Source organism: Fistularia commersonii, chromosome 19, assembly GCF_037954325.1.
Source record: "Fistularia commersonii isolate RoL2024-O1a breed Wild chromosome 19, RoL_Fcom_v1.0, whole genome shotgun sequence".
NCBI classification, from domain to species: domain Eukaryota; kingdom Metazoa; phylum Chordata; class Actinopteri; order Syngnathiformes; family Fistulariidae; genus Fistularia; species Fistularia commersonii.
In genome coordinates, this window is record NC_141302.1 from 7,173,420 (window position 1) to 7,195,635 (window position 22,216).

Consider the following 22,216-nt stretch of genomic DNA (forward strand, 5'->3'; position numbering starts at 1 on the left):
AGCAGCAGTCCATCTGGTAATACATCACGCTATGCTTTTGTTATCAAACCACAATGGTTTGGAACTGTTATTTAAATTATAGACCAGGAGAAAAAGACTCAAATGAAATACTTTATGTAGTATTTAGGGGAAATAGAGCTGACCTGTCAAGTTTTAGTATAATATCCTCACCATCTGCTCTAATTTCTCACTCTCAGCTGTTTCCACCCCTACGGCTGTCACGCAGTCAACCATAGATGTGACTCCTCTATTTGCGTACAATAGTGCTTCTTTGAAGCCAAACCATGTGATTTTGGGGTTCCCAAATAAAATGTTTTCAGTTTGTATTCATCATCATTTAAAAAGTGATTACTGCATAAGCCCATTAGGTCATATCAGATTATTTTTTCCCAGTTTCTTTCATTTCCTCACAAGGCCAGGTCATGCTTTAACAGAAGTGAGAAATGTCTAGTGCAATCATTGTCATTAAAAGAAAAAAAAGACAAAAGACTACCCTGGATTTTTTTTTCTTTATCTAAGCTGCATTGATATGATACTGCTCGTCAAAATATTCTTGGCTACAGTGAATGTGCAGTCTATTAGACTATAAATGAGCACAGCCTCCTTGGTGGCTTCTAAGGCTTTAGCACATCTAGTCAGACCCATGTCATTTTCACTTGACTAGATGACTTTGCGTAAGCCCTTAATTGTATTTACCTTTTCATGATTTGCGAAAACTTAAGAGGACTATATCACCTTTTATTCCAGTTCAAAGTGTTTCTTTTCAAACCAAACAAAAAATATACAAGGTTTCAGATCAAAAATGATCCAAAGAACATTATTCAAATACTTCTTGAATAGAATTATAGGACATCGGCCCTATAATTGTTCACAAAGTTCTCATGTAATAAACATGGCGTTCAAGTTCCTGACAACTTGTAAAATTATACAGGTGGGTCTTAGAGCCCCTTCTCTAATCTTCGTCATGCCTCAGAGGTCTATAAGAATCAGCTTCAGGCAGCTGGTCCAACACCAACGCAGTGTGTCTCAGTAGGAACAACACGCTCATCATAAGGATTCAAGCACACCAGAGCTTAGCTGAGAAGTAAAAGAGACGTTTGTTTGACAAGACATTGGCTCGGCTATCTTTATCTCTTACCATAAGCGCAGACAGCCACACACAAGCTCATAGGCAGTTTGCACTCAAATTGTTTTGGGCACCTGTCATCCTTTATTATAATTAGCAAGTGGACGTCTAAATAATTGCCATCAGGTTGCGGCTGCTGTATCACTGTTGGTAGCCAATGCCCTCTCCCTGGCCTGTATTTCTAGTACTATTTAAAGGGGTGACACGCCTTCACAATGCAGCCCCCTCAGCAAAGTCTTCAGACGTACGCTCAGTCAACGACAGCATCTGGAGCGTTGAAAGTAATTAACTGACACAAGAGGGTTTTGTGTTAGCTTCACCATTTGTTTTGTCCACACTTGTCCCTGACACACACAAATACACATATGCACTTGCATTCAGGCTGCTTTTTATCATAATTGTGACACCGCTAGGAGAGAAGGAGGCAACACATTCATCCCAGTGGGGATTGAGAATGGTTGTAAAAGTAAATGAGGCAGATGGGTCTGGCTCAAAATGGAGTTTGGAAAAAAATGATAAAGCCCCTTTGAGGAATAAAGATGGAATCATTAAAACAAAGCACCTGTGTAATTTTAAAAGGACTGCGTTGGCACAACTACAGTAGGAACTGTATGAAATCAAAACTTAGTGATTATATAATTCAGCATTGCTGTAAGAACTTGTATTTCTTATTCTAAAGGAAGTTTAAATCAGTAAAATGTGCATTAAATGTGTACTTTATTGACAGAAAAAATCTGCAACCGATGGATTATAACAGTAGTTGCGTGTGTCACACACAACCTTTTAGTTGACTTCACCTATATGCAGGCATATGTTGAGACTTTACAGGTACACAGCCATCATTCCTCATAGGGTGTCTGTGTGTTTCTGTGTGTGTGTGTGTGCTTTTGCGTCTAAGTCTGCGTGTATCTCAGAACCAGTCTTGCTGCTATAAAGAGCTTCGCTCCAGGGCCGGTGGGAGTTATCCTGGAGTGTATCGCCAGCCGTAGCGTGACGACTTGACTCACACTTGGCGGTCTCTTCTCTTCCTCCTTCCACCCTGATTAGACTGATGCAGCATTGAGATGTATGTCAGAACGTCGCACACATGTGCACACACATATATTCACATATTCACAAAGAGCTGCTGCCTCTGGGAAGACCACAGGTCAGCAGGCTTGTCTCCACCAACCCCCTCCTTTGGGGGCACTGAAGCTGGTTGAGGTCATTGCTGCTCAGCAGCGCCCTCACTGTGCTGATGGGAGATCTGCTTAGATTGGCCTGTCAAAGAGGTTCAGTGTAGTCCAGCAACAGCTGCTGCCTCTCCAAACCAGCCACTTTCCAGAAAAAAAACATCTCCAGGGCTTCTTAATGACCCCCTGATTCAAACAAAAACACTGTCTCCCTTTAGCACTGCTTCTTATCACCCCCCTTCCCCTCTCTCACTCCCTGTTCTACAGGCTACCTCTGTCACAAGCATGGGTTTCTTTTGTTGTATCTTACAGCATAGTTGTGTGTGTGTGTGTGTGTGTGTGTGTGTGTGTGTGTGTGTGTGTGTGTGTGTGTGTGTGGTGGGTGTCTTGCATCTTCTAGATCCCAAATTTATCTGACATGTACTGAAAAGACCCCATTTGGAGAGACATTACCATACCAGTGCTCAGAGTGCTGTGGTGTCTACAGAAATAACTTTCCGCCCTGAAACTGACAGGATGGGGTTTTTCTTTGACCCCCAAAAGTGATACAAAATGTATGTCACCTCTGCTAACTACCTATAACATATAACAGTGTAAAATGCAGAATCTCATTTTCAACACAGCCAAGTCCTTATGGCCTTCTGGACAGATTAGTGTCAATGAGAGTGTTAACAAGCATCAATGAAACAAACAAAAAAAACACTTTTTGAAAAGGAATCGGTACAACATTCCTGTGTCAGGATCATTGAATTCTCAGAGAGCATTATTCCAGCCTTTCCTGTGCGGTCTGTTTTCTATGGTGCCTGCTCAGCAAGCCCTCTCCATCGTGCTGACATAGATGGGGATAACCGGTGCTGTCCATGGTGCTATCATCACTGGTCCTATTTTCCTGAGCTGCAGACTACAGCTACCGCGTCCAGCGGCTCTCTTTATGCCGCCTCATCTGTTTTCAGCAGAGCACATGTTATTGACAATGCTAGCGTTGCTGGTTTTTGTCCCCCGATGCTGTTTGAGCTGTTTAGTAACAATCTAAAGAACCGTGAGCCGAACAAGTACCGTATCGCTTTGTCAGTTGCGAACTGCCACACAAGTTTTAACTTTGTGAATTCAAACTCATATCACAAAGCACTTGGTTGGCTCAGTTAGTAGAGATGGTGTTCCTTCAATTGGATCATTGGTGTTTTCACTCCTGGCCCCTCCTGCCTGCATGACGAAGTGTCCTTGGGCAAGACGCTGAACCCCCAGTTGCTCCCGGTGGCCTGGTTATAACCTTGACTAGCAGCTCTGCATCGGTTTGGTTGTGTAAATGGGTAAATGCAGTCTTGTGTAAAGCAATTTGAAACCACTCCATAAGTGGAGACCATCATTTATATTTCTGTGCAGGTGCTGTAGTTTTTCTTTGGAACGCTGTGAATTTTTTAGCTGCCTGTGCTTGTTCTTTATTTTGGTGACACTTCAATTGCTATTTTGACCATTTTTGTGTTTATTTGGTGCGGAGTTTAATTCATTCACTCATTATCCCCCACTTATCCTGCACTTGGGGTCATGGAGCCTATCCCAGCTGTCATTGGATGAGAGGCGAGGTACACGCTGGATTGGTTGCCAGTCGAACGCAGGACCATAGAAACAAACAACCATTCACTCTGCTACACACATCTGGGCAATTTTCCAATATTTTCCAGTTGACCTTCTGCACTAACCTTCTGTGGGAGGAAACTCAGAGAAACCCATGCAGACATGGGGAGGACATGCAACTCCTCACAGAGAGGCACCCTGTGGGAATCAACCACTGCACCACCGTGTCACCTTTTGTTTGATTGTTTTCTTGGTGCAGTTTACTGTAGTTTACTGTATTCGATATATTTCAACGCCCTTATTTGACTCAAGTTTAGCTCAAGGAATTTCTCAGAATTTCTAATGATTCCACTTTCAACATATCACCATGTATACACGACTCTGCAAAGCCTTATGAATACTTTGGATTGGTACTAGTAACCCTAAACTTAAAAATTTTGTCATAGATGAAGATTTCGAGTCCCGATTTAGGTAACGACATATCATTTTTGCCATTGCAGTGAAGAGGCAACGGGCCTGTCAGGCCTTCAGGAACGTATGAAGTGATAGTTTATTTTGTTACTCAACAAAACGCAGAGAAAAATTAAGACCAAGAGACAAAAACAGCAAAAATGAATTCAGAAAAGATGTCAAACAAAAAAAAATGCAAGCTGGGGAAGCCAGCCAAGGAAACACCTTAGGGCAGAGAAGGTAATCACAGAGGAGGGACACCCAATACTAAATACTGTAATTCAAGCAACTATGAGAGATAAGAAAGTAACGCGAATTAAAGACAGTGATTTACAGGTGCACAAACTGAGATGGAATCGTGGATTTTTCCTGCACATGTAAGAAACTATGCACAGGATATTAGGAAAGGACAGACATGGGAATATTTGAAAAGAAAAGTAAACACAGCCCCATGCCAAACACCTGAATTGAGCCAAGAGAAAAACTAATAAACCTTTAAATCAAAACATAGTTCAGAAGAAGGAAGGAGGTAAAAGAACTTAGTCCTTATAAATCTCAGTGGTTATTTCTTCAGGATCAAATTAACTACACTTCCTCAATAAATAAGTTGTTCAGACACTGAAGTTCACTTTGATCAAATGTAGCTATGATGAATGTACGATTCAACATTCAACATCTTTATTGTTATTTGAACAGTCTAAAAAATCATGTACAGTGATTCTTATTTTGAAAAGATGCAAGGATATTTCTAAGAAAAAAGGAAAAAGTAACTTTGAATGCAGAGCCCAACAGAGATTTTGGCATTTAAACCAAACACCAACACAATTTTCTTTCTAAATCATCTCCACCATCTACGACGTACATTAATGCGGGAGATTATTTTTAAGAACCATTATGTCTCAGAAACCACTGTTCTGACAGCTCTCCCAATTCACCCCTGCACCTCAGTATGCTTCAGTATACCTCAGTTCATATTGTGACATGGGACTTTTCTAAGCCAGTGAATCTCAGCACTCAACACATGAATTGGCATGTGAGGAAGCAGATCTTCAGTGTGCAATCGAGCACAGGATTGGTGCTCTGGCAGGTTACAAACCTTGGCAGGGGTTGATGTTAATTAAACACTCTGTTCAGGACTTTCCAAATTAGGAGAGAAATGTTAAACAGCGAGGGTTTGCCATTAACGTCGTGCTATCCGAGACCCCTGAACCCAGTGCGGGGCAGTGCGTCCTTGAAACATAATTATACTCACCTTAAGTGCTAGTTTGACAGAAGGAGCATGGGGAAGGTCAAGAGAAGAGCAGGTTGAAAAAGATTTCCAAGCATCCTTTCGCTATAGAATAAGCTATGAGCACATTTTCCTTCTTCTTCTATTAAGCTGTCGAGAGGTTGAAACGATTTGCCCTCTCTCACCCCTGTTCGTGTGTTTTGATGGCCACAGGAGGAATGTATTGGATTGCAACCATTCGAGGGATACACCAAATTAGCCCATTCTCACTTATCAAATGTTGGAAGTTTGATTTGAGCAGCTGCCAGCTTTCTGTCTCTTATGTTGTCTGAAATAGATTTTTTTTCATTCCTAGCTCCTGAAGCTAACAGTGTTTGGCACCATACCAAGATGATCTCAGATAAAGATATTTTATGAGATGGTGCAGACGAGTAGTCTCCAGTGTGTAGCCCCAGTTATGTCGAGAGCTCTCCATTGTCTACGCATACTTGTCTATCACGCATTTATTCATCCATCCAGTTGTTCATTGCACATGTACATAGTCAAGCAGTTTTCTATCTTCTTTTTTTAAATTTTTTTTATTAAATTTACCTTGTAAAAATATTTGTCCTGGCTTATGTTTATATTTACCCATGAAAAAGTAAACCAATATCAATAGACGGTTTGTGAGAACAGAGGGATGAGCTCTTTACCACTTGTAAAGCTTCACAAAGACATATTGAACATTTCCCATCAGCAGACAGCGATCTCTTGCAAAGCCATCAAAAGGGACTGTTCCGATTTGTGCATGAGAGTCGCACGCTTCCTGTTATTGCAGCATGGTGCCCGATGACAGAGTTACCCGGAAGAGGACGGAGTCACGAGCAGAGGAGACACAGAAGTAGGTCAGCTCCTAGGCGTTTGTTACATCATACATCATGCATATTCATAAACATCACCCAGTTGTTACAGAGTGAACTCCCTCCACGCAGACAGTTTATTCTCTTCAAACCCCCCTACATTTAAATGTTAAATAGTGATTATGCATCATGTTAATGAATAAGAGCAGTACATGCTTGCTGGAGTACTTCTTCTTTCATTTTACTGCTGATGTCATATGTTGTCTCAATATGTTATGCATGAGTCATATGTGGAAAAAGGACTTGATTTAGGTGACAAAATCACTTTTTGTCAAGAAATGACTTAGCCACTTATTTATATCATTATCTAAAAGGATAGTGATATAAATGTAAATCCAGAGGCATATATCTTTAAGCACAATGTTTTTGAAAAAAAAAAAAAAAGGAAAAAAGTATATAGCAGTGTGGTTGCCAAACAGCCTGAAGAGTTTCAGAGTTTATGTGCCAGATATATACTGTTTGCGCCTTCCTCTTGGTGCCTGGCAATCTCTTATTGCCAAGGAGAATTGTGATCGTGATATAATCCTGATATTTTAATTTTATACATTTAAAAACATTCAAGAAATATATTTTTTTTTTTAAACGTCTCAGATCCCAAGTACTGCCAGGACCACTGTCACTGTTGATTTTCTAAAGGAACACCCACAACAGGATGTTGTTGATGTACTGTAGCATTATTTTATGCAACTGTAGGTTACTCCAAACAGCATCGGTTTGAAAAGCTGTTGAAAAAAGGACAATTACTCAAAACATACATTGCAATGGTGTGTAACTGGTTGGTGCTAGATATAGGTTAGAAATTAATTTTCAAATCTGAAATAAGATGAAGTACGAAGTCTGGCTCTCATTTAAGCTTTTTCATTACACCCCACAAGCCTAAGTAACTACAACATTTCATTATATCCAGATTTATTTATTTATTTATTTATTTATTTTCAATTAATTACTGTGTATCATACCGATCAGTTAGATCTTGCGTGTTCTAACACTCTCCATCTGCACGGCTATGTTGATTGATTATTATAATGGCAGCTTTTACAGTGAATGGACCCATTCTTAATTTCCGCGCATTCTTACAGCGCTGCTGCACCTGTCCTTCAACCACTGTGGGTAAAAAAAGAGTTGCAGAGTGTGTAGGAGAAAGAATACAAACTGACTCAGTCACAGGGCCATGAATTGCACTGATGGTTCAAAACATGATGCTATTTCTGCCAGCTACTGTTATTCACTCAAGCTTAATACAATCAGACACTCCAACACAACGATTATGCAGGGGGCGAGACTGACCTCTTCTCAACACACAGCAGCCAGTGCTACAGTTTTGAAGTAATTTGAGAGATTTAGACGACATAAGGAAACAGAAATGTAAATCTGGCATAATATCTTAATGCTAACATGCATTTTTCATCCATTGAATACATTTCTGTGTATAAAAGTTAAAACTTCTGGTACATCAGTAAACCCGATATAATGTGTCTGTGGAGGTTCTCAGTCATCCAGGTCATGGTGAATACTTGTCAAAATCTTCTTGTCCTGGCAACTGGACTTGAATTTCTGAACTTGATGTTTCACCCCTCATCTGAGAGGCTTTTCCAGTTCTGGGGGCGGTCGGGAACATTCCCGGTTCGACTCTCAGCTCCTCCTAGTGTGTCGAAGAGTTGTTGAGCAAGACACTGAACCCCTAACTGCTCCCCTGCACCGGTGGATGGCAGCGTCCTGCTCCTGGTTCATCCATGATGGGTTAATTCCGGAGAACCTATTTCCCCATGGAGATCAACAGAGGATCGTGATTATTCTAATAACCTGTAGGATCACATGAACTGAGGCTCATGTGGACGTTACCGGGGACTGGTAACATCCTAGAACCACTAGCTCTTGAGCTCCATGTCTACGTCCTGACCAGAACCATCAGAACCAGCCCCTGGTAACGTCCACATGAGCCTCAGTTCATGTGATCCCACAGGTTTCACTCCTTTGTTGAGCATTACCTTTTCACATTCCAATTCAGGTACGACAGGTACAAGTGAACGATAACTTCCAGTGAACGACAACTCCTTTTTCATAACAAGCCTCTTACACTTAGTTTCAGTAGATCAACTCTTTCATTTACACAACAAGCCACCATAACCTAGACCCGCCCGAAAACAGGGCACTTATATTCGGAAACTCTCCATAGGCCATTAGATTCGAAAATGTCTCTCAGATTAGGGGCGAAACGTCTTCAAGTGAAGAAATTCAAGTCCAGTTGCCAAGACAGGAAGATTTCGATAAGAATTACCCAACAGAAAAAGAAGGAAAGAGTGATTTGCACCCATGGACGATTTATTTGATGCTAGCAGGTGGTTATTAATTTTATCACCAGCTCTGTATCTGAAACCACTTTTTTACTGTTACCATCTGTCATAAACATTTCATTACAGGTTTTCTCAACCTATATATTAGCACCCCCCAATCCCCAGTCAAAACAAGTTTGTCAGTTGGGTGAGAGGAACGGTAAAACTGAGAAAATGGAGCTGAAAAAAGGGGTGGTGAGCGTGACAGGAAAACGCCAAGGAGTTTGCAATGAAAATACTGAAGGCGAGGAGAATGTTAAAGTCTAAAGGAAACAAATACAGGGGGATGATAAATGACAATGAATTCAAGAGGTTATGAAGGAGAGTGAATTGAAAGTAATGTAGAAGCTTGAACACGGTGCCAGTCTTTATTTTAAAGAGCAGGCTTTTAGAGTCAACAAAGCAACTCCTACATGTTGCCTGGTAGTCAACATAATCTTGAAAAGGTGTCTACTGCTTGTGTAAGTGTGAGGTTCAGGGGTGGCCTCACTACATTGCTTTTGTTTTGTTAAGCATGGCTGTGGTGCACATAGCACCGACTCCCAGGGTTCTTTTCTTAGAGCTGTAGAAAAATTGCCTTGACTATTGATCCGCTAGCATGTAAACAGAGCATCTTCAGCATCTCCGACTCAAGGTATGTATGCACAGGAGATTTCCAGCAGGAGATGGCATACTACATTGTGTTCCTCCTACTCCTCTTTTTTGCACACAGCCTCTATGATTTAACAGCTCTGTTGTTAACGTCTAGTGCTAAAAATATACCCTGCAGACAGAGTGGTTTGGTCAGTATTGTTGAAATGCGAAAGAATTACCTTATGGTTTTGTATAAACATTTTTGAGACAGTAAATATTTTATTATCGTACAAAAAACAGTAAATATGGGGGAGGAGATGTATTTGATCCGTCCCTGAACAACAATGGCTCATTCTTAATGTCTGCCCTTTCCAGTGAGTTGATATTAATTAGTCTGCTCATCAAAGTTATTGCATGCATAAATTAAAATTGTAAAAAAATGCTGCTGTCATCCAAGTTATTCATGCATGGTGAGATTATGAAACCATATCAGCTGACCATATGGCAGGTATCATAACCCTTGTTATCTTTACCCCTGGGGGAGTCCAGATTCATTGCTTGTGTTGACGCTTGGGGTATTTTTTGTTTATTTCCATTTTCCTGTGGAAATTAATATAGGTAATGCATTTTTATTAAAAAAGACACAATCACTAATTCACAACACATAGTCATTAAAATAATTTCTAAATGGAAAACAGTCAAAAATCAACATTTTTGGATTTTGACCATCTTTCAGTGAAGGAATATACAGGATTACAATTTTTTGTCTTGAAATGTATGAGTAGAATAGAAGATGTCCATCGATTAAAAATGTTTAATTTCTGGAAATTATCCCCCCCCCGGGTTATTGGACCTTCACTTTGGGACCCCTTCATCACACCAAAAGTATAGGGTCTTTTTGGAGGACAGACTGTTGGAGACCATTTGAGAGGCTTTACTTGCCCTGTGTTCCCTGCTCTTGGTATTTCTGCACGCCTGGCTGCTCTCTGAGTCTTTCTCCTCCCTCCTCAGTTCCCCTTTATCACCACTACTCTCTCCATATACGATTGGGCTGCTGTAAGGGGTCAAATGTCATCCACTTGGGATTTTGTGTCTCCTTTTGTCACTGCTGAGCCTCATGATTGGTGTGTGTGTGTGTGTCTGCGCTTGTGTGTGTGTGTGCGCATCTGCAAGAAAGCGCAAAGGGGATAGAGAGAAGAAATACAGCAAGAGGAGGAATCTGAGATTGCATGAGACGACTGGAAAGACCATTCTTGTGTGCGTGACTGTATGATTTTCTCAAGGAGTTTAGGGGGATCAGGAATGGGTAAGGGATAGAGCTCGCCTTTTTGATATTATGAAAATAGTTATTAAAGCATGGCGAATCACTGTTAGTGAACTGTGTTAGTAAAAATTTCTTCTCCACTTGGAAACAGGCGCTGAGGGAATTGTGCGGGGGTATCTTTATGGGCAACTAGCTGAGACCACATGCAAAGAACATGCTAATTGGTATTCAGGCCAGGGCTGTGACAGCTTCCCACACAGTCCTTACTGCATAGACATTCCACTCTGTTGCCACAGTGCTAAGGCCCCAGTGAGTTTCCTCGACGACAAAGGCAAACCTGTCCACTCTGAGAAGCCGAAGTAATTCCCCAGGTCCGTCTGCAAAAGACAATTAAACTTGAGTCTTTCACAGCTCATGTTCTATTTTCTTCCCTTTTCTCTCTCCTGGCTCTCCACCTTTTCATGTTCATTGCTATGAGAAATACTGCCAGGTTTTCTTGGATGGATTTCAAAATGTTGTCAGCTTCCCTTAAAATGTGATCAGACGCAAAAACATCTTTGACCTGATATGTGGTCCATATAAACTCAGCAGTTATGTTTGAAGCATCAGAAACCTGGCTGAGCGCTTCTTATCAAGTCTGGAAAATAAAATAATTAACAAGATTAATCCCCTCTGAAAATGCCAGGCATATTAATAACAATTCTTCATCATTGTGGTTGTGGTTATTGTGGTTATTGTATTTTATTACCTAGACTCTGGTTACTCCTGTGTTTGTTTCCCCCAAGCATTAAGTGATATTTTTAATACATTGTATCAGACGATTCTAGAATCAACCACATGTGACTGTTAATAGGCAAAGGGACTTGAGACGCATTATTTATATCTATGGTATTTCTTAATGGCGTAAGAACACTTTGACAGTAAATATCCAATGGAAGTTGTAATTATGATTTCTTAATGGTTCAATAATTGTATGATTATATGCTCCCTTTACAAAACACTGAAAAGACTACAAGTCAACCAAATGTGATATCCAGATGTCTGGACATCACATTTGGTTGACCTTATCGTGTTGCACTGAGGTTAAGTTCATAGACCTCAATGAACTGTCCATTAATAACTGTCGGTCGATGTTTAAAGCCCTTTGCATATTTATTGTCATGATTGATTTGGATAGTGCATCCTCCTGTTCATTTTTACAAAAATACCTCAAAAATGTGGTATTTCTTTTACTGATTTGTTCCTGTTCCTCTGCATGACTGAACTTCAACTTTTCCACTTTTTCGACATATTTCAATGTCAGTTTGTGCAAAAAAGCATTTAGAACTATAACATTAATAATAGCTCATTAGATGTAATCTAAATTAGTGAGTGGACCGAGACTAAAGTAATTTCCTCATCAGATAGGCAGTTGAGGCAAATATTTAGCAGTTGGTTGAATACGGTACAGAGCAAAGGGAATGCTTCAAAATGATTATGAAACCCATTTATCCAAGGGTTAAAATCACAAACCAAACAAACTCTACAATATAAATTTTTAAATTCTTCTACCAGGAAGCTGGGCGTATTTTTATGAAACTAGAGGTTACTGCTGTTGCTGACCTTGCAGGCATTCCCGTAATCCAGTAAGATGACTTTGTTATCTTTTTTTGTTCTTATGGTGTTATTTTTGTTGTTGCTTGTTTTTCTTTTTTGTACCTGTCACAGCTATTGGAAAAAGAGTTTAAAGATCACTGTACTTCCAGAACAAACTGTCATCTTATACATACAAGAGTGACAGAGACCGAAACTAATCATAGCTGCCGCCACCTCCACTGCTCTCACACTCCCGGACCTATTTTTTCCTCTCACTCTTGGTTAACACAATTGTCTGTGTGAATAGACTAACATGCCTGCAGGTCTTTTTTGCACTTACCACACCTGAAATAAGTGTTTTCTGTTAATGCATTGTTTTGCTCTGTTGCCTGACTTATTTGCACAGTTTAAGTTGCGCACAGTGGCTGAGACACATCATGCCTGCGTTGTAAATTTTCTGACTGTTTTTTTTTTTTTTATCCAGCTGTGGAGTGCGAGGCTACCAGTCTGAAGAAGGTGGAAGAAGCCTATGAGACTGTCAACATGGAAATAATGTAAGGGAACGGTATAAAAGAATAAATGCAGTGTTTTCGGTTTGATCTTCTCTTAATTTAGGCAAAATGTCAGGATTTTACAACATTTACCTTTCAACTGTATGGTTTAGCCTGCTGTTGTAACTGTAGTACATACTATGCAACCAGATCTCAAAATAGAATCCAACTATCTGTGCTAAAGTAGTCGAGAAAGCTTCAAAGTAATGAATTTGCACAGTGTGATACCCGAGGCTAATTTTGATGAATAAAAACAAATGCCGTTGATTGCCTGCTGTGCATAAACATGTTCTCAAATGGCAACATATGGTTCTATACCTGCATCTGAAATAACTTGATTTATCTGCCCTTGCTTTGCTCTTTCTGAATTGGAGGAAAGGTGGTGCCTTTCATTCGCTCATTATCATCCGCTTGCGATGATGCAGTCAGGGTCGCAGGAGCCTATTCAAGGTGTCATTGAAGCAGAGGACACCCTGGACCGGTCGCCAGAGATAGAAAACCATTCAAACATCAGGGTACTTTTTCCAATTTATGTTTGGATTGTGGGAGGAAACCAGAAAACCCACACTGACACAGGCTCCCTGTGCGGGCTGAACCGAGGTCCTTCTTGCTGTGAGGCAGGGGTGCTAACCGCTGAGCCACTTGTCGACTAATTTTTGAAAAATAAGTCAACAAGTATAGTCACCTGTACACCTGTACCTCTGTCAAAGTTTATGTTGAGGATTTTTGAAATATTTGATTTATTTAAGTATGGGAAGGAAAAGCCCACAATTCCAGATTTAGGTTTGTTTTATACAAACCTTTTGAAACTTCCTTAATGTTGCACTTCAAGTAAATAAAACAGTCATTCAGTTGATGGAGTTACTCAGAGTATAACATATTCTCTGTAGGAAAAATGGGCCAAAATCACACAAAATATTTGGTAAAGTCGGAGGGAGCCTAGCATCAACTCTTTTGCAATACATCTGATCAGCCTTCAGATAATGAAGCTGAGTTTAAGGGTTTATTGTCACACCAATGCTCAGTCCCCATCCTTTTGTGCAAAATAATGACAGTTTGATGACTGAGATGAATACGGTCAGGACGAGTGGGTTGCATCCAGTGTTTTTCGGTGTATTTCCCGACAAAATTTGATGCATCACCTTCAGCAGGAATCCATGTTCACTGTTTATTGATTACAGGGTTCAGCACAATATTTCTGCCTAGAAAATACTGGATAAAAGAGGCTTTACTTGTAGCTTCAGAACTTGCAAGCACTTTAAACAAACTTCTGTTTAAATTGTAATGATTTGTAATGATGCAAGTTATTTAAATAGCTCTATTACATAATTTTACCAGCAGTGATTATACCCTAACCTTGCAGGATAAAAATAAAATCTGAAGAAGACAAAAGATCAAGCAGGTCTCATTGAGAATTTGTTTGTCAGATGCTTTCTCTGAGTCCTGAGCCAGCCAGCTATAACTGATAAGTCACTGCTTTGGCCCTTTAGCCAGCAAACTGTTCATTACAGATGGGTGAAATGAGAACCAAATGCAGAGAAGGTAGTTACTCAAAGGTCAAGTTTCTACCAGATATAAATACCTGTATAAGGGTAAAGTAGGGGAAAAAGAGCTGGCATAGTTTACGCTGCTTTATTTCTTCAATGTCCACCTTGTGTCCATTGCTCCTGGTCAAATTACTCATGGTTTTCCATATGTGTTGGATGTGCCAGATATTCATATCTGGCACAGACATCTATTTACCCCTATCTTCTACTCCCCCATCTTCAAATTTGGATCATGTCCTTTATCTGTAATATGACGATTCTTGCAAGCCAGCACATCTGGATCTTTATACCTCTTGAAAGTAGCATCAACTAGAAGTGTGTTCCCTATTAGTCCTAATATCTTCTATACTCCAGGCATGCTGCAAAGGGCAGGTTCTACAAAAATTCAGTCTCTGCCAAAAAAGTCATGACCACTGCTTTGCCGAGAAACACATACAACACATGGTTATGCACCCTGCACCACTTCTCTGACCCTGGATCCACGCCCTAAACCTCTTTGCCTTATCACCTCAAGCAAGCCAATCAACCTCCCTAAACATTTGTTAACCCCATCTGCCATTCTGGGTTATGAATATGGAAATAATGGCCTGTGCACTGTTCGAGATAGGGCTCAATTCCCTTATTTGCGATTAGCAAAGAAAAGCAGCCCTCACCAGCACAGATAATTGGAGACACTGCATAGAAATGGGTTTTAAAGGGCCATCTCATCAGCACACTATCCAAGGAGCCACCACTTATGTCAGCACAGTTAGGAGTCTTCTAGAAGTTATTAAAGCAGATTGTCATGGGCTAGAAACAAATGATTCATCTAACAATATATGTGTGTGCGCGTGTGCGTGCGTATGCGTGTCTGCATGTCTGCGTGCTTGTGTGTGTGTTAGCACTTCCGTCTCACACCAAGAAGGTCCCTGGTTTGATACCGACAGGGGGCCTTTCTATGAGGTGTTTGCATGTTCGCTCCATGTCTGCATGGGTTTCCTCCTAATGTCCAGACACGTGCAGTAGGTTCACTGGAGACCCTAAAGTGCCCAGACGTGTGAATTCCAGAGTGAAGGGTTGTTTGTCTCTGTATGTGGCCCTGTGATCGACTGGTGACCGGTCTAGGATGCACCCAGGATGCACCCATCCTCTCGCCCAATGACAGCTGGGATAGAGTCCAGCATCCCCGTGACCCTGACTGCCGGATAAGTGGTAGATAATGGATGGATGGACAAATATATAATAAACAGTATCTATATATACATACACACAAAATGTATACATGTCAGCAATGCCATGCTTTTTAACAGTTAACCCTCTCAGGCTCAAATTAAGTTGTAGTTGCAGGAAAAATCTGATATTTGGCTGTCGCAAATCTGCAACATCTGCCTGGAGAAGGTTAATAATTTTTGAATTTGAGTTAATAATTTTTTTCTTTCAATCCAAATGGTGTTGCATTATGGGTTATGGAACTGTACAGTGTCTCGATCAGCATCCAAACAAAGTAGCAAATAGGAAAAGAAAATCGAATGCATTCCAGTGGGAAATACGACTCAAAGGCACATCAACAATCACATCAGAGAAAATAAAAGAATACTACTAATAAAAGAATGTATCCGAAGGAAAATAAACACATTAATATATCCATTTTAATTAATCGATTTCAATGTTTTATTGATTTCATACTGTCTTTAGACAACTGATGTCCCTGATCTCCAAAATCAGATCAGATTAGGACTTGTCTACTCTTAAAATCCACATGGAATAAACACAATTTGAACTTTTTTCAGTATGACTTATTTCCCGTCAAGGGAATTAGCCATCGATTTTTTTTAAGTTTGCTGTCACGATCTGATCTTTACATACTGGTATTTCTTTTTCACTTTTCAGTGACCTACAAAAGAAGCTCGCCACAGACTACGGAACAGATTGGGAGTTTCTGTACATGAATAACCACTGCTATAAGCTCCAAGTATATGAGTAAGTGCTGACAACATTTTCATTACAAGAGATTGATGCACAAGCAGCTGAGTCAAAGTACAGTTGGTTATAAGAACACAGTTCCTCATAGTTTCTAGATTTTCAGGCTATCCGCCTTATTGTTAAAGTTAAATCATTAAACAGTAATTGACTCAATGGAATACAATTAATTTTATAATACCTGTGCACAGCAGGTGAAAATAAACTCCAATGGAGAGAAAAGTTTTAACAGTTTCAAAGAATTAAAGAAGTAAGCAGTGCCTTGAATCTTGTATTGAGTAACTGTAGTAAAACAGTTCCCATTAGTAGTAAATCTGTACTATCCCAGTGAAGTACTACCATTTTAAAGCTGATAATTTCCTAGCTCCAAGTCACCTTGGAGAAACCAAGAAGCTAAATCAACTAAATTTAATCAACAGAATGAGCTTCCCTTACTCTCTCTCCTGCTGCATCCCTGTGGCCCCTGCTGGGAGAGAATCTGTTCTCTTCAGGATTCCTTGCCAGCTGGAGCTTTAGAAGCTTGTGGGTGGTTGCAGTTTTGAAAGAAAATTATCTCAGATCTGCTTTGAAAATACTTTTTTTCCAAAAATCATCAAAATCAGTGGCTTTCCCATGCCCCCTTTATACACCTTGGTTTGCTTAGTTTGCCATCTTAGAGGCACAGTTTGAAAAGGAAAAGTTGCATTTCTTTTACATAAGCCAATCTCGTTGCTTTTTACCCAGTATTTGAGAATGTTTCTAATGACTTGTCAAATGTTAACTGCGGAATCCTGCTGTGATGTCGAAATTAAATATTTGAAGGTAGAAGACAGGTTTAACACAAGCATAATGGGAAAGATAAAGTTATCCCAGAACCTTGAGGCATTGCAGAAATAATAAATGGCAAATCAAAAACGTGTATATAAAAATGTAGAGTACATTGAAGTCTTGCTAAAAGCAAACCCTTTCTTATTATTTCTTCCTATTATTTTAATATTTGCAAAAAAACTGACTGCTCATCTTGCTGAGGGCACTCACAGTAGGGGTTATAAAGACCCCCTGAAGTCTGAGTGTACTGGGAACTGGTCCAGCTGCCTGTTGGAAATATCATGGGTGCTTCTGTCATTATTGTCCTTGTACTAAGCCATGCCTTTGTTTAACATATCAAATGTGTATAGCTTTAACATGATGGTACCAATGATACATTAAAACATATTCAAGTTTTGGCAATCAAACAAGCAGTATCAACTTATTCCCTATCACTCAGTATCACACATTATCCTTAAGATGAACTGTGATACCTGTCTTTCCCTCGCTTGTTGATATCATACACTTCATGTTATTTTTCATCTTTCAATGGACTGAAGAGCACAATATCTACTCAGTTGAAGGTCTGTTGACCTATCAGCACCCTCTCAGCAATGTACCAGTTCTCCCCCCTGCTCCCCTTTATCCTTGCTGTTCGCCTTGAACAGTGATCCTGAAAAGACATGACATTGACAGACACATAAACCGATGGCTTTCTATAGCTCTCCCCCCTATGCCCTCTAGTAAAGAACGAGCACATCTGCAGTTCTTCTCCAATAATGGAAAAGCATTACGCTCTCCTCTCACCACCTTCTAGATCATTAGTTGAAACTCTTGCATCCACCATCCCTGGTGTTCATCCCCTCACATTTGATTAAATTACACCACCCTCATTTTTCTTTCCTTCAGTGTCGGTCACTATCGAAAGAAACACCTGAAGCCATAAGACTTGGCTGAGCTAAACCCTGCCTCTTTAACATAACTAACAGCGGTGCATTATTAAATGATTGGAGTTTAACTGGTATGGGGTGTGGCAAAAAGGGGATGCAACTAGTGGAGGATTATTTCCTGAGGATGACAAATGTGGAGCTGCTCAGTGAGTTAACAGCTTTAATGGAGTGAGGAAATAGAAAGAACAAATGACCCTTTAGGAACTATGTATTTCTTGACTCTTCTATACAGCCGGTCGCGTTAATGTTGAAAGAGTGGCTTTTTGAGTGTCTAATTGAGATGCTGAGGTTCTCTTTGGGAGTGAAAAGGATGGATAAGATCAGGAATGAGTACATCTGAGCGACATCACATGTTGAATGTTCTGGGGATATTTTTAGAGGCCAGACTGAGATGGTTTGATAATGTACAGAGGAGGCATAGTGAATATATTGGCAGAACGATGAGATGCTGGAACTGCCAGGAAGGTGGTCCAGAGGAAGACCAAATAGAAGATTTATGGACATCGTGAAAGAGGACATGACGTTAGTTAGTGTGAGAGAGGAGGATATAGGGCAGGGGTGTCAAACTCATTTTAGCTCAGGGGCCACATAGACAAAATCTATGCTCAAGCGTGCCAGACGGGTAAAATCATAGCATAACAACAACGGTTTCTTTCATTGAAATACTGCAGCACATTTTTATGGTTTAGCAAATAATCTCACAGGCTGGATTAAACCTGTTCAATCCCCATTCATTGTGGCAGCCCCTGAAAGGAGCAGCTGAAAGGAAAAGAAGAAGATGATTTGGTTGATAAAGGTATGAATAACTTACAAGATTTTTTTAAGCCACCTCTTGGTTGTCAAAGAAAATATAATTACTTTGATTCCATAGAATAGGGATATTTTATTGGCAAGATTTCATTAAAGTGATCCCCTGTGAGGACAGAAACTGTCCTGATAATCACCAGCGTGCTTTTTGCCAAAACCTATATGGGCAACACAGAGATGATCGACAGATGACCATTATAGTTACTGCATTACTATTCAAAGAGTGGAATTTAACACAGATGTAATACTTATAAAATTTATATATATATATAAATAAATTCATAGTTTCATAGAGAACTTTTCATCAAAGCGCTGAACAATTGAGTATAAATCAGCATAGGACACAATAAAATGGAAAATCAATCATTTATTAATTTATTATCTGTCTACCAAAGTACCCACTACCCATTCATACCTCTATCAAATCTTCCCAAATGCTGATATCCCTGTATGCTAACGATTCCGTCGGTTTAGGTCCCTTTGGGAAGTCTTAAAGCAACATTAATGGCAAATCCTTCCCTGCTGCCTTATATTTCTCACCTTCTCAGTTACCTTTTCAAGCATCATATGAGGTTTGGATGATCACCTTCCAATATTCACCTCACAACTGTGGATTCCCTCTGAAATTGTCTTTTGGGTGCTGGTGAGCTCTTATCATGAGTCAGGATTTTAAAGGGCTGGTTTCTGCTAGTGAATCAGAAATACACTTGGCAATTCAGTCAACATAGCCTGGCATGGCATGAAGGAAGACACCCCATAATGAGTTCTCAGAGGCAGGGTCCCTACTTACAGCAGAGTCTAATATTCCTCCTGTGGATTTGTTGACACTTCTCAAAGCAACTTAAATCGAAGGGCCAGGATTTATGCAAGACTGTCACGTCAGATTGACTCAGTATCTGCTCGTGTGTCATTAGAAAGTACAGCACTTCAGTGAGTCATGCCCGCCACTGTGGCTCAGCTTTGACAGAGAAGAAAGAAGGATAACACAGCACAAGTGACATTTCTCACTGTCTGTAGAACATCACATGGCCTTAACAGTGCATTTGGTCCTACTAAGGAACAAAGGGACTCCATCAGGACAGCCTAGAGGATCACCCCCCCCAAATTGGACATAAAACACAGCTAAGCTTGAGGTGTTTAGTCCATGATGTGTTTGGTGACTGGCATGAGAGTTACATGGTAATTTATTTTAAAGCACCTCTGCTGTTGAATCCTATACATAAATATTGTTAGACTAGATTGTTGAAATTTGTCTAATTTTCAATCTGCTTCATTGTACTCACAGTAGTATAAGCATTTTGAGCTGCATATAATAATTTCTTGGACTGTGTAACTATTGAAACCATGGTGGAACAATACAAATCGCATTAATTACTTGAATTTATAAGACATCCGGGCATATGTAGGAATTTACAGAAAAGATGCCCCACCATACACTGAGCAAAGTGGTAATTTTGGTGTGACTTTGACATTATTATTACATTCACTAGAGCCGATATTATGTTTAGTTTGAGCTTCTATCAATTAATAGTGACGCCAACCAGAATAACAAATGATAGTGAAACATTCATCCATTATTTACCAGGTTCCAGGGATGCTGAAGCCTATTCCAGCTGTCATTGAGCAGGAGGCAGGACACACCCTGGACTAGAATAATTTGATTTAATAAGAAATTAGAATAATAAAAAGAAGAAATGTAAATAGTCATGTGATGTAGCACTACAGTTTGCTCTTGCCTGTTTCGTTGTAAAACAAACAATAACAGTCCCAAATCTTTGGTCTCCCCTGGTTTTTAAGGAATATGAAAGGCAGACAGACTGGTTAACTGTAACTGGGATATAGTTTAAATAGGTTTTATGGCTGTCGCTGCTTCTGCATTTTCATGCCTCAGCATGAGGATTTTGTCACATGCGCTAGCTTTCAAATTATGATAGATATGGCACAGACATTGCTATTAGGTTAAAGCATGAAGCTTAGCATTATTCATAATGAGCTGCTTTTGCAACAATTAACTTCAAAGACCCCAACTTTTGTCAGTTATTAATAAAACAGAAAGCAGAATAATAACCTTCTCTTTACATGAACAATGTAACATTTCTTTGAGTTTGTTCAAAATTCTATATATTCTTGTACCAAATGATTTCAGCTATGAGTGCGCTGAGCTGAAACCAGTTTCTCAAAGCATATCTTTTAATGGGTATCAGTACAAATGTTCCAATAAATTGGCACTATTTTTAAACTCAACTAAATTCCACAGGAAGCAAAGAAAAAAAGAAAAATGTACATTTACTAAAAGGCCAAAAGTATTCGCTCACCCTTCCAAATAATTGGAATCAGGTGTTCCAATCATTTCTATGTTCACAGGTGTATAAAATTAAGCACCTCGGTATGCAGACTTTAGAAACATTTGTGAAAGAATGGGTCGCTGACAGGAGCTCAGTGAATTCTAGTGTGGCGCTATGATAGGATGCCACTTATGCAACAAATCCAGTCATGAAACTTCCTTGCTCCTAAATATTCCACAGTCAACTGTCAGCTATATTATAAGAACATGGAAATATTTGGGAATGACAGTAACTCAACCAAAAAGTGGTAGGCCATGTAAACAGACGGAGTAGAGTCAGTGAATGCTGAGGCGTAGAGTGCGAAGAGGTCGCCACCTTTCTGCAGTCAATCGCTACAGACCTCTAAACTTTGTGTTCATAGAGTGGGTTTCCATGGCTGAGCAGCTGCATCCAAGCCACACATCGCCAAGTGCAATGCAAAGCGTAAGATGCTGTGGTGTAAAGGACGCCACCACTGGTCTCTGGAGTGGCGAATCTCTCTTCTCCATCTGGCAATCTGATGGACGAATCTGGGTTTGGCGGTTGCCAGGAGAATGGCACTTGTCTGACTACATTGTGCCAAGTGTGAAGTTCGGTGGAGGGGGAATTATGGTGTGGGGTTGTTTTCCAGTTGCTGGGTTTGGGCCCTTAATAACAGTGAAATGAACTCTGACAGCTTCAGCAGACCAAGACATTTTGGCTACTTCCATGCTCCCAACTTGTATGTGTACATTGCTAAAACAATGAAATCTCCAATTTGTGTTTGGCCACATACACAGTCATTTATAGCATCACATCATCATATACAGCTCTCTCTCACACGCACACATACACAGCAACAGCCCAGGTAGCTAAAACCAAATCAATACAGTGAATTGAAAGGAAAGAAGAAAAAAAACAGTAAAACAGCATCCAGAATACACATATTTTGGCAAAATTTAAGCAGAAGTTGAACCTCCTCCCTGTGGGCAGCTTCATCATCCCCTGATAGGAGCTATATCTCCAAACTTAATGATGCTGTTGATGGGATAATAGGAGATACAGTTCCTGTTGTATAGGGTGTACAGAAGTGGACTCGGTACGCAGCCCTGTGGTGA

The 22,216-nt window shown here is 40.1% G+C and overlaps 1 protein-coding gene across 1 annotated transcript in view; it reads left to right on the plus strand.

Moving 5' to 3' along the window:
* Positions 1–22,216, plus strand: part of LOC147223615 (glucosidase 2 subunit beta-like) — a 153,097-nt gene that overhangs the window by 91,536 nt on the left and 39,345 nt on the right. Inside the window, exons 10-11 of the mRNA XM_086166435.1 lie at positions 12,680–12,749; positions 16,163–16,252. Coding sequence (XP_086022561.1) covers positions 12,680–12,749; positions 16,163–16,252 — 160 coding nt within the window. The remainder of the gene's footprint in view (positions 1–12,679; positions 12,750–16,162; positions 16,253–22,216) is intronic.